Source organism: Apis cerana, linkage group LG5 (genome assembly GCF_029169275.1).
Source record: "Apis cerana isolate GH-2021 linkage group LG5, AcerK_1.0, whole genome shotgun sequence".
NCBI lineage: Eukaryota > Metazoa > Arthropoda > Insecta > Hymenoptera > Apidae > Apis > Apis cerana.
Genome location: NC_083856.1, coordinates 6,491,998 through 6,505,485, shown reverse-complemented (window position 1 = coordinate 6,505,485; position 13,488 = coordinate 6,491,998). Strand labels below are relative to the sequence as shown.

The 13,488-nt window shown below is 22.6% G+C and overlaps 5 protein-coding genes across 7 annotated transcripts; 4 read left to right on the top strand and 1 right to left on the bottom strand.

Moving 5' to 3' along the window:
- The first annotated feature begins 919 nt into the window (after positions 1–919).
- Positions 920–2,893, top strand: LOC107997668 (uncharacterized). Its single transcript, XM_017056425.3, has 2 exons — positions 920–1,525; positions 1,737–2,893. Exons 1-2 carry the CDS (start codon positions 1,093–1,095, stop codon positions 2,012–2,014), a joined length of 711 nt encoding a protein of 236 aa, XP_016911914.1. The 5' UTR covers positions 920–1,092; the 3' UTR covers positions 2,015–2,893.
- LOC107997250 (leucine-rich repeat-containing protein 49) lies at positions 2,386–12,135 on the bottom strand. 3 transcript variants are annotated; one of them, XM_062074725.1, is made up of 7 exons: positions 12,042–12,135; positions 5,889–6,055; positions 5,147–5,759; positions 3,803–5,040; positions 3,359–3,729; positions 2,931–3,167; positions 2,386–2,831 (listed from the first exon to the last, which is right to left on the bottom strand). In XM_062074725.1, the coding sequence occupies exons 3-7, from the start codon at positions 5,692–5,694 to the stop codon at positions 2,628–2,630; spliced, it is 2,598 nt and encodes an 865-aa protein (XP_061930709.1). In that variant the 5' UTR covers positions 5,695–5,759; positions 5,889–6,055; positions 12,042–12,135; the 3' UTR covers positions 2,386–2,627. The 3 variants fall into 3 exon arrangements, with proteins under 3 accessions (XP_061930709.1, XP_061930707.1, XP_061930706.1); XM_062074723.1 differs by having other exon boundaries at positions 5,147–5,785; positions 12,042–12,130; XM_062074722.1 differs by lacking the exon at positions 12,042–12,135 and adding an exon at positions 6,316–6,902 and having other exon boundaries at positions 5,147–5,785.
- On the top strand, positions 6,960–7,742 carry LOC107997598 (large ribosomal subunit protein mL54). Its single transcript, XM_017056297.3, has 2 exons — positions 6,960–7,116; positions 7,318–7,742. The coding sequence occupies exons 1-2, from the start codon at positions 7,026–7,028 to the stop codon at positions 7,593–7,595; spliced, it is 369 nt and encodes a 122-aa protein (XP_016911786.1). The 5' UTR covers positions 6,960–7,025; the 3' UTR covers positions 7,596–7,742.
- On the top strand, positions 8,425–11,704 carry LOC107997667 (acidic mammalian chitinase-like). The gene is made up of 5 exons (XM_062074731.1): positions 8,425–8,581; positions 9,496–9,559; positions 9,789–10,450; positions 10,567–10,856; positions 10,984–11,704. Exons 2-5 carry the CDS (start codon positions 9,496–9,498, stop codon positions 11,516–11,518), a joined length of 1,551 nt encoding a protein of 516 aa, XP_061930715.1. The 5' UTR covers positions 8,425–8,581; the 3' UTR covers positions 11,519–11,704.
- Positions 12,060–13,422, top strand: LOC107997669 (small ribosomal subunit protein uS9). The gene is made up of 5 exons (XM_017056426.3): positions 12,060–12,173; positions 12,266–12,310; positions 12,386–12,517; positions 12,786–12,900; positions 12,987–13,422. The coding sequence occupies exons 1-5, from the start codon at positions 12,165–12,167 to the stop codon at positions 13,130–13,132; spliced, it is 447 nt and encodes a 148-aa protein (XP_016911915.1). The 5' UTR covers positions 12,060–12,164; the 3' UTR covers positions 13,133–13,422.
- The last annotated feature ends 66 nt before the right edge of the window (positions 13,423–13,488 follow it).

Sequence of the window (13,488 nt, the reverse complement as noted above, 5' to 3'; positions counted from 1 at the left end):
GTTATGTTCTACCCTTGTTTTGGATAAAAATCTATATACTCTACTAGACTGAGAAGGATTGGATTTAGATTTCAAAGAGGAGAAAACTGAGTTTACCAAAGAGAATTTTTAGTCGTGTTATTTCATTTCCCTTCATCCATGTGATTGATCAATACAAAGATCGTTAATATATAATAATATATTCTCGTTAATATTTTGATATTTAAATTCAAAAAACAACGATCAAGCAACGATTCAACGAATTTAGAAACTATTAGCTTTAGTTTATGATGATGTTGATTCATCTCATTTAAATTTTTTTAACAAATAAGCGTGTATATCTGTTCCTCGTAGGAGAGTCATGCTCGATAAATCTTCATCCGTTTTGCGTAAAGCCATTCTCTGTGCCTACTACTTGCTCACGGTAGATCCATGTGATTCCGTCACGGTGGCCGTAATCAAAGAAATTGTACAGAGTTTAACGAAGATCTTTTCCTTTTTCTCGAGATGATACAAGTTGACAGTAATAAGAAGAATGAGATTCAAGTTGATCTCGATTGGCTCCTGGTTTACAAAGGTGGCGGAGTTTCTTCGCGTTTCGAACCAATCCCAACATGTTCCTACTCTAAAAATACATTTCGAATTGGTAGGAGGAGATGCAGAGACACCTCCTTCAACCGGGAAAAAAGATTCCTCTATGTATATAACTCACTCAAACAGTGTACACTGACTGTTTCATCGGGTTAGAATCTTACAAGAAGCTGGAAACGAGGGAACAATTTGACGGGTGTTTCGCGAAGAGATATTCGATAAATGAATTCAATGAGATACGCCACTTCAATAAAATATAAATTTTGTCATTAATCTTATTTATTTTCGTTACATCTATTAATTAATTGTTAAATCGTGTTGAAAATTTAATAATCAAACAATGTAGTGATTATTTAGATGCAAAGATTTAGAATATGAAGTTACACCAATTCTATATAGTGTATATTTCGATGATAATTTTTATATAATAATAATAATAATAATAATAATAATAATAATAATATATTAAAAAATTAAAAAATAAGTAATTTTGAAGGAATATTTTTTGAATAATTACTTAAGATGAAGACTGAAAATAATAATTCGAATCAAGTAAATTCTGGAATCGAGCAACGTTTAAGAAGTCCAAAGTGTGCTAGGTGCAGGAATCACGGAGTGATTTCCGGTTTAAAGGGTCACAAAAAATCGTGTGCATGGAAGGATTGCCGTTGTCCTTGCTGTTTGCTGGTGGTCGAAAGGCAACGAGTGATGGCCGCTCAAGTTGCGCTCAGAAGACAACAGCAGGCTCAAGGAAATTTCTTCAGTGAAAATGTTTCAACAGTCTGTCATGCGCCGATTAATACAGCCGGTTCTTCATATTTTAAAACCGATCAAACACCAATCTGTCGAAGAGGAAAGAATATTCAACGACATCAATTGCATTTTACGCAAACTAGCATTAGTGTGACTCAAGGATTCTATGGATTGAAGACGATCCATGATTTACCTTCAGCATGTTGGTATTTATATAATAAATCAATAGAAAAAAAAAAATGTACATTTAATTTAGTTTCCTTTTTTTTTTAATAGAAAATTTTTTTTAATATAAATAAAATTATAAAATTCTCTTATTCTTTAATTTTATTATTAATATTTATTTTTTTATTTGCTATGATATTATTTTTTATTCGATATCATTGTACATTGATAGCATTCTTTTATTATAGTCACCGCTGATGCTCCATTGTTGAATGGTATATCACAAAATCAAGAATATAAACAAGAATCTGAAGATTCGAAAAAAATACAGTCTTTTCCAAGTATGTATTCTACGATTCCATGGTTTGAACAAGTCACGGAACCTCGTAAAATGAAAAAAAGTTTTAATAACTTCACTTCCGCTGTAAATGATCACAACGATATTTCTGTGGCTAAGAATGGATCTTGCTTAGAAAAGAAATCAACAATTTCTTTTAGTGTAGAATCTATCATTGGAACAAAGTGATACGTAATGAATATATTATCTTATACGAAATTGCATTTCATCATTGTAAGTAAGTATTATTTTTATGCGTTAGTAAATTCATACGTATATATATGAAAAATTTTAAAAAATTTAAATTATTTTCTTGAGAAATGCAATCTATATATTCTCAAATTTTTTTTCCCAAAAGTATAATAATTATACATATCTTTTTAAATAGCTTTCTAATTTGTTACATATATTTGATACATATATTAGTGTATATTAACATTATAATAAATATATATATATATATATGTATATATATATATATTATTTTATTTTTATTTATTAATATAGATATTTTAAATTTATTAAAAAATTTCTAAAAACGAATAAATAAATACAAAAAGTAACTTCTAAAATTATTATATTAATAATTATATTATTAAATTAATAAAATTTATGTGAATACATAAATTTTACTAATATATATTTTATAAATTTATAAATACGTAAATTTTTTAAACTTATTTAACTTATTTAACAATTAAATAATTTTATAGAGAACATTTAAGTTAATTTTATCAATCTTCTTTCTTGTATTATGTATATTATGCAATAATATATGTCTATAATTATATATAAATATTTGTTATTTATCATATTGAAGTGTTTTGCTACAACGTTTCATGTATGCATCCATTTCAGAAAAATCAAATAGAGTAGTATGAATTATTTCATATAAAATACTTGGCCATTTATTTTCAAGTAATTGTAACTTTTGTATTGCATCTACAGTAAGATTTATTAAATTTAATAAATGTTTTTTTCCCTTATGTCTCCAAATAAGATCTTCCTGTATTTGGAAAAAAATAATAATTAAAAAATTCAAATTCGATTAAATTAAATATTTATTAATTTTTATTTATCCAATATTTTTAAAATAATTTATTACCTGTGTTATACTTCCTTTTCTCCATTGCAATGCTTCTTTAGCAACAACATTTCTAAGAGCTGGATCACTGTTAAGTAAAAATTGTTTGGCAGTAATTTCTCCAATTTGTTTTTGCAGTTTATCTAAATGAAGTCTTTGTAATAAAGGTTGTAATAAATATTCAGGCAGTGAACACATCACAATATCAATAAGACCAGCATATTCTTTGTTTGCCAAGTCAATTTCTTCATTTGTAATCTATTAAAAAACAGAAAAAAATTATCAATTTTATAAATATGAATTAGTAATTAATGATTTTTAATATTATGTTTTTAATATTATGATTTTTATTATTATATATTATATTTATATTATATTATATTATATTTATTATAATACAATATATTTATATTATAATATAATACAAATATATAAAAAAGAATATTTACTTCTCTTCCATTGATAACTTTCAAACCCCAATGAGCTAAGCGAAATATAGCATAAACTTTCCAGTTCTTTGATATAATTGGATTTCCAGTTTCTATATGAATACTTGTTAGTCCTTGGACTTCAGCTAAAGCATTAAGCTGTCCAAGATAACTGATATTCGTTTCTTTAAACATAAAATGTTCTAAATTTGGAAATTTATTTTTTATTTTATATAACACTTTGGCCACATCATTAAACTGTACATAATTAAATTTAACTATATTAACATCTTCAGCTTTTGAAGAATCCCATGATCGATCGATGAAACGTAATGCACCTTGACCATAAATATTTAAACAACGTCCAACTATTTCTATTAAATAGTCTCCTCCTACAAATTTTAATATTAATTTTAACATTAATATGAATATTATAATATAAATATTTCTATTATAATTTTGTACCTTGTTCTCTTTCTTTTGATAAATTTTGTAATGGAGTTGGTGGTGTTTCAATTTTTTTTTTAACTCTAGCAATTGCTACTTTATTATTCTTATAACATATTACTTTTTTTGCTTGTGCAATTCTTTTATCTTTGTTTTTATTTTTTTCTATATTTATATTTTTAGTAGTGGATGATGTACTACAATCACTTAGCACTGATTTGCAACTATCAATACTATTAGTTTTAGAACTTAAAGAACCATAACCAGAAGAATCAATACTTGATTTTAATTGATAATCATTTAATCCATGTTGATCATGAATCTTTATATTTTGAGATATTTTTGTTAAATTTTGTTTGCTATTTGTTGATAACTTAGAAGAATTAAATATATCATAATAATTATTCTCTTGCTCATCAACAATGTTTGATGGAAAAACATTCATAGATTCAAATGTTTTATTTGTAATTTTATTCGTAATATTATGAGAAACATAATTTTTAGAGTTTAACGAATTTAATTTTAAATGAGAATTTAAACAACTTTGTATATTTTCAGAACTTTCTAAAATTTCTGAATCACTACTTGTTAGACTTTCAATGTTATTTTTAGTTTTTATTTCTGTTAGATTTTTTTTTATTTTTTCAAATTTATTATTTATTAAACTATTTATAATAGAATCTAAAATTGGTGGAAGTTTAAATTCTAATTGATATGCTTTAGTTGTATCTTTTAATCTAAATAAATTATCATTAGAGTTACTTCTTTTTTTTATATTTATTTTTGTTGCTTCTACATTTTCATTTATTGATGTTAAACTCCCAAAACCTTTCGATTTTATTTTCCCTAAATTTTGCTTTAACATATTGAATTTATCTGATTTTTGAATTTGCACTGCATTAATATTATTGTTTCTACTATTATTTTTATTGTGATCATCTATCAAGGATTTAGAATGAGATCTGAGAAGTTCCCAATTTATTTTAGCATTCGATATAATTTCTTCTCGTCGAGCATTCATACAAACTTGTGCACTAAGATTTAAAAAAGTAGAATTATTTTGTTCTTTTGCTGTTCTCCATGCCACAGCAGTTCTTCGAATTTGTTCAGTAATTTGCATTGTTGATAAAGATTGTAAATTTGGTAAATATGATACAAGAAAAGAAACATAATCTCCATTTATGGTTATGGGATTTCCATCAATTGTTATTTCTCTAAGCTGTAATGCTTTAGCAAGACTTCCTATATCTTCAATTCTAAAATATTAAATATTGATTAATAAAGATTATGTTATTACATATATTTTTTTAACAAAATTTTTAATATGTTATATCTTTTACATATAATTTACAAAATACTCACTTATATATATCATTATTACTTAAATATAATTTTTGTAGTTGTCGTGTTTCATCAAAACCTAATAACTTTTTAATTTTATTACGTCTAAGGTTTAATTCTTTTAATGATGTTAAACCTTGAAAATCATTATGTTCTATTATTTTAATATTATTTCCAGCTAAATTTAACACTTTTAAAGATATAAGATTATTTAAATCTGAAATTTGTACAATTTGATTTCCATGAAGATCTAAAACTTCCAATTTAGAAAGATGATTTAATCCTTCAATTCTTTTTATTCTATTTTTTCCAATCAATAATACTCTTAAATTTTCTAATATTTCAAAATTACATATCCTTTCAATTTGATTATCATATAAATCAAGAAATACTAATTTTGTTAATTGTAAAAAATTACAGTTTTCAATCTTTGTAAGAAGATTATGTTGAAGAGACAATAAACGTAAACGTGGTTCTCCAATTATGTTTGGAAAAGAAGTAAGTCCTCTTCTATCAAGACATATTCTGTCAGGATTCTTCTCTTTTTCTGAAGCTGTTCTTGTTGCCATGACAGTTTTTCCTTCGCTTGTCCATTGTAAATTAACTGAATTAGAACCATCAACTTTGTCATATTCTATATTAAATGGAGAATCTGTTGGACTATATATGACATTTATATAAAATGTTATGAATTTTTAATATTAAAATCACATTTAGTTCTAAATAAAGATATAATATATATATCTATATATTAATACAATACCTGAATGAATTATAACGACGCTTAAATAACTTTGATGGTACAAGAGCTCCAGGTAAAATGGGTAAAGCAGGAACAATTGTCAAAAAATTATTATTTTGTTGATATTTAGTATGAGTTTTTATTGCTTCTCCCTTAATTCCTTTTATATCAAAATCTACTGTTTTTGTCTAAAAATATTAAATTTACTATTATTTATTTAATTATAATATAAGACATAAAAAAACATTAAAAACATAAGAAAAATAATGTTATTAAATAATATTAAATAGAAATATTATATAATAAATTTTAAATTCATCTATGTATATATATATATAAATATATATATATATATATATTTTATATTTTATATATATTATATTTTTTGTTTATGATTTAAAATGAAATTGTACAATAGTCTAACATTTCATAATAAAATCGAACATACCCGCGTTATTCTATTGTTGCTTACTGGCATTACATAACAGAAAAGAACAGTTAGTATATTGTACCACAGATTTATAAGCTTAATTTTAATCATTTAAAAAGATATTGATAAGTTCATAATTTATAATATATTATAAAATTTTTTTATTAAATTAATAAAACTAATATATATTATTAAATTTCTTTTATTAAATCTTAATAATTATAACATAGTTTAACATTTATTGTTTGTCATTGCGCATTTGATTTACTATGGTTGTCAACATTTGAAAATTCCGCGTTATAACTATTTTGCAAAATAACTACATTTAACAAAAATAAACTAATAAATTTTATTAATTTATAAGATATTTTTATATATAATTCTATTAAAATATTTTAATATTAAGTAAATGTTAAATACCTAAAGTATTAAGTACCTAAATTTAAAAGTATTTAATATTAATCAAATTTAAAATCATTATTAATTTGAAAAAATAATTAAATAATTAATAATTGAAATTTGGTAAAATAATTTATCAAATTTTTCCATATTAACATTATATTTTTAATATTAGTTTTTAATATTATACGAATATACATATAAATAAAAAATATTTAATTAAAGTTAAACTATAATTTATATTTACTCATTACTAGGGATACTAAAAATACTAGGGAATTTAGTATGGTAGAATTTGTTATTTATATGTACATTGATACTTACTTATTATGTCTTTTCTATTATCTATTTTACGATTGCCTAAAGTTACAAGAAATATTATTTCTGTACAATATGCGACACAATTTAAATCTTCTTTAGGTGAATATATATTATTGTCAAATAATTTATATATAATTTGAATAATTTTAAAGATTTTAAAGATTTTATTATAGGTTACATGTATTTTATTTTATTTATGAGTTTTTATTTTATATTTTATTTTATTTATGTAACTTTTACAAATTTTGTTAACATATTAAAACTAACATATTAATTTTAATATGTTATTTTATTTTTTAGATAAAAAGAAAATAAAAGGAACTCGCCAAAAAATAGAAATACCAGTCGAAGAAGATGTTAATAAGTTATTAAATTATGTATGTGGATTAAATATTTATAAAGATGGAGAAGATATAAAGCTAAAACCAGATTCTGAATATCCAGAATGGTTATGGAATATCAGAATTGAAAAATTGCAATTATCAGATTTAAATCCTAATACAAAACAATATTGGAGATTTGTTCGCAAACAAGCACTGAAAAGAAAAAATGAAATGCAAAAATTTAAAAAATTTTAAAATTAAAAAATTAAAAATTGTATTTCAAATCTCAAATATTTAATTATATTATTCTTCTCAATTGCAATTTAATAACAAGTAATATATTTCATTAAAATATTGTTAATAAAAATATATGTAAATAAAATTTTACTTATAAAAAGTAAATGAGTTTTAAATTATTGTTTTTTTTTAAATATATGAAAGTATTTTTTAAATATATGAAAAGTTTCTATTATTAATATTATTAATATCTATTATTAAAATTTATAATAATATATGTTTAATATGTATGTAATATATATGTAAATTTATAAATAATGTATGTTTTCGCCTAATTAGCAGAATTTTATAAAATAAAATTTTTCTCATTTATCATTACAAAAATAAAATATATATTTATACATATCTTATCATTAGATAAAATTTACTGGAAAACGTTTTGCAATAGAACTAGCTTTTGTATTATTTTGTATTATTTAGCTTTGTATTTTATTGTGAATATAATATGTATAAAATAAATATATGTTTAAAATTTTCATATTTTCAATACATATTATTTGAATATGTTACAAAAGTTTCGTTAGTTTCACTTTGATATATTTATTTATAAAAAAAATTAAAATTATTTATAAAAAAAATTATGTTTAACAAAATCAAATATCTCTAATTTATAATGATTGATAAATTTTTATTTGATAATGGATTAGATTAGAAAAAAAATGTGAATCGCGATATAATTCATTTTTTATAACACACACATAACTAGTTGCAATTGATTTTGATTTTAATGATTGATAATAAATGATTTTATTGATAATATATAAATGTTGATAATATATAAATACAGTATATTAAATAAATCTAAAAAACTTGTTACTTAATCTATGTATTTCTCTATCGGTAAATTTTTAAAAATGATTATTGAATTTAAAGACAAACAATCCAACTAAACTAGTAACACAAGTAATGTCAAGTGTAGCAGGTGGATATTTCAAGTAAAACAGGTGATGTTTTTATCTTTTTTTTTATATTTAATTATTTGATATCATATTATTGAAAAATATTATATTATAATTATATAAGATATGATCGAATAGTATGATCGGACAAAAAAAGATTTTACATTCAAAAAAATGAATGAAAAAAAATTTTAATATTATTCAAAATAAAAGCTTAAACAAAAAATATTTATTTTTTTTTTAATTATCTTTATAATATTTCATCAATAATTGATTCGGAGCATTAACAAATTTTCAAATTTAATTTCTAAAAATATATATATATAAAATAATAAATAAAAAATCTCATTCTTTTTTCCAATTTATTTTAACATTCGACTATATTATTATATATCCGATAGTTTTATTTATTATTTATTACAGTTTTTAAATGGTATGTCATGAAATATTCTTGATAATTTTTAAATTAATTTTTAAATAAATTTTTAAATAATATTAATTATCTATTAATATTTATTATAAAATTATCAGTCTTATTTAATTTAATTTTATTTTGTTTTCTTTATATTGTAGAAATAATGGTAATAATTTATCGTTATTCTTGTATAACACTTGTGTCAATAAATTAAAAAAACAAGGGAAAAAATTGATTTCCATTCGTTATCAATGATAGTATATTCAGATATCTTAAAAATTTTGCTTTTTAATATATTTAAATGATAAAGATTAAAATCAAAATTTATAATCAAAATTTATAAATTATTAGATACGTATAAACTTGATTTTCTTATATAATTTATAAAAATTTATTAGATTTAATTTTTTACATACATAATACATAAAAACATATATAAGCTTTTAGAAGGAGAAATCTCATAATTGCAGGATTTTTAATATCTTTTATATTTCAAAGATACAAGTTTCTCATACATATATTTTTAAAATCTATTTGCTTTTAGATGTCGAAGATAGCATTTTTGATCGCTTTTTTGGCATATGCCGTTACAACTATCGCAACCGATTGTAAGCATCAAATAATATACTATATAATAATATACTATAATAAAATTAATGATTTTTAATGTTATTTTTGAATAATGTAATCGATATTGTTAATTATTTCTATAATTTTAATTTCTTTTCTTCTTTTATTTTTATAATTTTAATTTTTATATTTTGATTGAATCAATATTATATTAATTGAAATAATTTTGTTATAAATTTTATATAATAATGTTTTTCCATTATCTAGTAAAGATCGTTTGCTATTATGGTAGCTGGTCTGCTTATCGCCCTGGACTTGGAAAATTTGAACCTACCGATATAGATCCGACATTATGCACTCATATGATCTATACTTTTGTTGGTATTGCTACTGATGGTAATATCAGAATATTAGATAGTTGGATGGATCTACCAAATGGCAAGGATGGTTATGGAAAATTTACTAGACTTCGTCAATTGAGTCCTAATACTAAGGCATTAATAGCGATAGGTGGTTGGAATGAAGGATCCTATAAGTATTCTGAAGTCGTTGCTAATCCTGAAATTCGAATTCGATTCGTCAGAAACGTGGTTGCCTTTTTGAAAAAATATAATTTTGATGGTTTCGACGTAGATTGGGAATATCCGAACCAACGTGGTGGCAAACAAGCTGACAAAGAAAATTTTGTTGCTTTGTTAAAAGAATTAAGACAAGAATTCAATAAACATAATTACATTCTCAGTATAGCGGTTGGTGCTGCTAAATCTTCAGCTTTGAAATCATATCATATTTTGGAAATATCGAAATATGTTCATTTTATTAATCTTATGACGTACGATTTAAATGGATCGTGGAACAATTTTGCAGCGATCAATGCTCCTCTATACGCTTCCTCTAGCGAATCTGGAGCTCAAGCTGAACTTAACGTAGTATGTTTTCATTCTCAATTATATTAAAGTACTAAAAAATAATATTAAAATATTAAAATTGATATTAAAAATACTATATATTAATTCAATATTAATATGAAATATTTATGTTTTAGAATTCGTCTGTTCAATATTGGCTTTCAGAAGGTGCACCAAATGATAAGCTCATTGTTGGTATTCCAGCTTACGGTAGATCTTTCACTTTGGCAAATTCCGTAAATAATAAACCAGGAGATAAAACTATAGGTGCTGGACAAGCTGGACCTTATACACGAGAAAATGGTATGCTTGGTTATAATGAAATTTGTGAATTCATTAATCAGGGTTGGACCGTGGTACGTGAACCTGAACAACGTGTACCTTATGCTTTTAAAAACAATCAATGGGTTGGATATGATGACATCGTGTAAGTATTTAATAAATTAATATTATAATAAAATAGTATATTAATTAAAATTGAATTAATACACAATATTAAACAATATTAAAAATGAAAAAAAAATGCATAAGAAATAATATATCCATGTTTTCAGATCTGTTGAAGAAAAAGTCAATTATGTTAAATATAATGGTCTCGGTGGTATAATGTTATGGAGCGTCGAAACCGATGATTTCCATGGTACATGTGGTGAAAAGTATTCACTTTTGAATACAATAAATAGGGTGTCAAAGGGATATAATCCATCTACTGCAACTACGACTAACGCTAATTCAACTGTTACATCTACAACTAGTGGTATAACAAGTAGCATAACTGTCGTATCTAATACAACTATTTCTACGTCGACTAGTACAACTGTTGCATCCATTAGTACATCAACTGTACCATCGTTAACTGAACCATCGTCATCTGTACCATCGTCATCTGTACCATCGTCATCATCACCGAATTCTATATGTACACATGAGGGCTACGTTCGAGATTCACAAAATTGTTCAATATTTTATTATTGTCAAAATGTAAACGGTAAATACATTATAAGCAAATTCCATTGCCCTAACAATCTTGTATTTGATACAAAGATCAATACTTGTAATTACAAACACAATGTTCTTGATTGTCCATAAAATCGATGTAAATGAACTATATAAATTATGATAAACTACGTAAATTGTTATGAAATAATGTAATAGTAAGTATTTTCTTACAGTTTACTTACATTATGAATATCATAAAAAAAATTTATTTCTTATCATTACTGTATATTTAATAATGACAATAATGAATAAATAATGAATAATTTATAATACTAATATATATATTTTTTGTGCAACTAGTTTATATTTATAGTTTGTATAATTTTCACATTTCTTTCATATTTAAATATTTATGTAAATAAATTACTAATTAAATTCATAAATAATTGTATTAATTATATTTTATTAAAAAAATATATATAAATAAATATTTTATCTATGGAAAATTGATTCTATACAAATCAATAAAACTACATATAATACGAAAATGATAGAAGAATTATATGAATGATTTTTGCACTTTCATAACAAAAAAATCATTAAATAAAGCTCATTGTATATTGTAATATATGTTTATATAAAATTGTATTAGAATGTAAATTGAAAAACTTACTTAATCGATCTCTTTATATATCACGCTCATAAGCGGAAGTTTAAAGTTTAAATTTGACTAATGTAGTTGTATATCTAAACGTATTGCTTTTGTCTACTTCCTTTTCACGACGTGCTTTCCAAAATGCAGAAGGTAGGTTTCTTAAATTATATATTTATAAATTTTTTTTCTTTATAAAAAGTAAATTTATGTATTTATTTTAAATTATTTGATTTTCTTTTCAGAAACAAAAAGAACCAATTCAATCTGTGCAAGTCTTCGGACGCAAAGTAAGTATAAATTGCCAATAAATAAATGAGGTTATGTTTGCGTATATTCTTTCAAATATATATTTATATTTATAGAAAAGTGCAACTGCAGTTGCTTATTGCAAACGAGGCCGTGGAAATCTTCGAGTTAATGGACGTCCATTGGAATTAGTTGAACCTCGTGTATTGCAATACAAATTACAAGAACCTATTTTATTACTCGGCAAAGTAAGTATCGGAAAATATATTAATTTTATGTAATTTAATATGTGTTTTGTTATATTATTTTAAACAATGAAAAATATTAATTTTTTTTTAAATATTCATATATATTCACTATGATTTTTTTTTTAATGTTGTTCTATGATGTTCTCTTATTCCGAACATGATTATTCGTGATTATAAAAATAAAAACACTGAGAAAATTTATATTTATGTATTTTTTATTAACAATTCTTTAATTTTAATAATATTTTACTTGTTATTTTTTATGTAGGAAAAATTTTCTGGAGTGGATATCAGAGTAAGAGTAAATGGTGGTGGTCATGTAGCACAAATTTATGCCATTCGACAAGCTATTTCTAAGGCTCTTGTAGCATATTATCAAAAATGTAAATTATATATTAAAAAATTTAACATTATACATACATATTTTAACTTTAAATATAAATTATTTTCTTGAAATATTTTTTTTTAGATGTTGATGAAGCAAGTAAAAAGGAAGTAAAAGATATTCTTATTCAATATGATCGCACTCTTTTGGTTGCTGATCCAAGACGATGTGAACCAAAGAAATTTGGTGGTCCAGGTGCAAGAGCAAGATATCAGAAATCTTATCGTTAATATCTACAAATTTCACATTACATTTTATTTGTATTATTGAATAAAATATATAAAAAAAAATTGTTGTGTCCTTTTATATATTTTCAAATTTTTGTATATTGAAATTTTTTTTCAATTGAATTTTTCAAATAATTGTAAACAAAAATTTTAAAAATTTTTAGTTTTATATTAGAAAAATATAACCTGACAAAAAATAATTCACGAAATTTTTAAATTTTTATTTTCAGAAATAATTTTTTACGAAATAATATGTATTTAAGAATAAATAATGTTCATATAAATTAAAAAAACATGAATTTTTAAATTTATAATACGTATTATATGCTGAGTACATGTATATTTTTAAGTGCAAACTT

What these genes read in the sequence shown, in the direction of transcription:
- LOC107997250 (XM_062074722.1), bottom strand. Translation starts at nt 6,408, where the DNA reads ATGATTAAAATTAAGCTTATAAATCTGTGGTACAATATACTAACTGTT. An exon ending in CGTCGTTATAATTCATTCAG is followed by an intron (nt 5,786 to 5,888) that starts GTATTGTATTAA and finishes TGTCATATATAG; the next exon opens with TCCAACAGATTCTCCATTTA. An exon ending in ATCAAAAGAAAGAGAACAAG is followed by an intron (nt 3,730 to 3,802) that starts GTACAAAATTAT and finishes TAAAATTTGTAG; the next exon opens with GAGGAGACTATTTAATAGAA.
- LOC107997669 (XM_017056426.3), top strand. An exon ending in CTATTTTATTACTCGGCAAA is followed by an intron (nt 12,518 to 12,785) that starts GTAAGTATCGGA and finishes TTTTTTATGTAG; the next exon opens with GAAAAATTTTCTGGAGTGGA. An exon ending in TGTAGCATATTATCAAAAAT is followed by an intron (nt 12,901 to 12,986) that starts GTAAATTATATA and finishes ATTTTTTTTTAG; the next exon opens with ATGTTGATGAAGCAAGTAAA.
- LOC107997668 (XM_017056425.3), top strand. Translation starts at nt 1,093, where the DNA reads ATGAAGACTGAAAATAATAATTCGAATCAAGTAAATTCTGGAATCGAG. An exon ending in CCATGATTTACCTTCAGCAT is followed by an intron (nt 1,526 to 1,736) that starts GTTGGTATTTAT and finishes CTTTTATTATAG; the next exon opens with TCACCGCTGATGCTCCATTG.
- LOC107997667 (XM_062074731.1), top strand. Translation starts at nt 9,496, where the DNA reads ATGTCGAAGATAGCATTTTTGATCGCTTTTTTGGCATATGCCGTTACA. An exon ending in TACAACTATCGCAACCGATT is followed by an intron (nt 9,560 to 9,788) that starts GTAAGCATCAAA and finishes TCCATTATCTAG; the next exon opens with TAAAGATCGTTTGCTATTAT. An exon ending in GTTGGATATGATGACATCGT is followed by an intron (nt 10,857 to 10,983) that starts GTAAGTATTTAA and finishes CCATGTTTTCAG; the next exon opens with ATCTGTTGAAGAAAAAGTCA.
- LOC107997598 (XM_017056297.3), top strand. Translation starts at nt 7,026, where the DNA reads ATGTCTTTTCTATTATCTATTTTACGATTGCCTAAAGTTACAAGAAAT. An exon ending in ACAATTTAAATCTTCTTTAG is followed by an intron (nt 7,117 to 7,317) that starts GTGAATATATAT and finishes TTTATTTTTTAG; the next exon opens with ATAAAAAGAAAATAAAAGGA.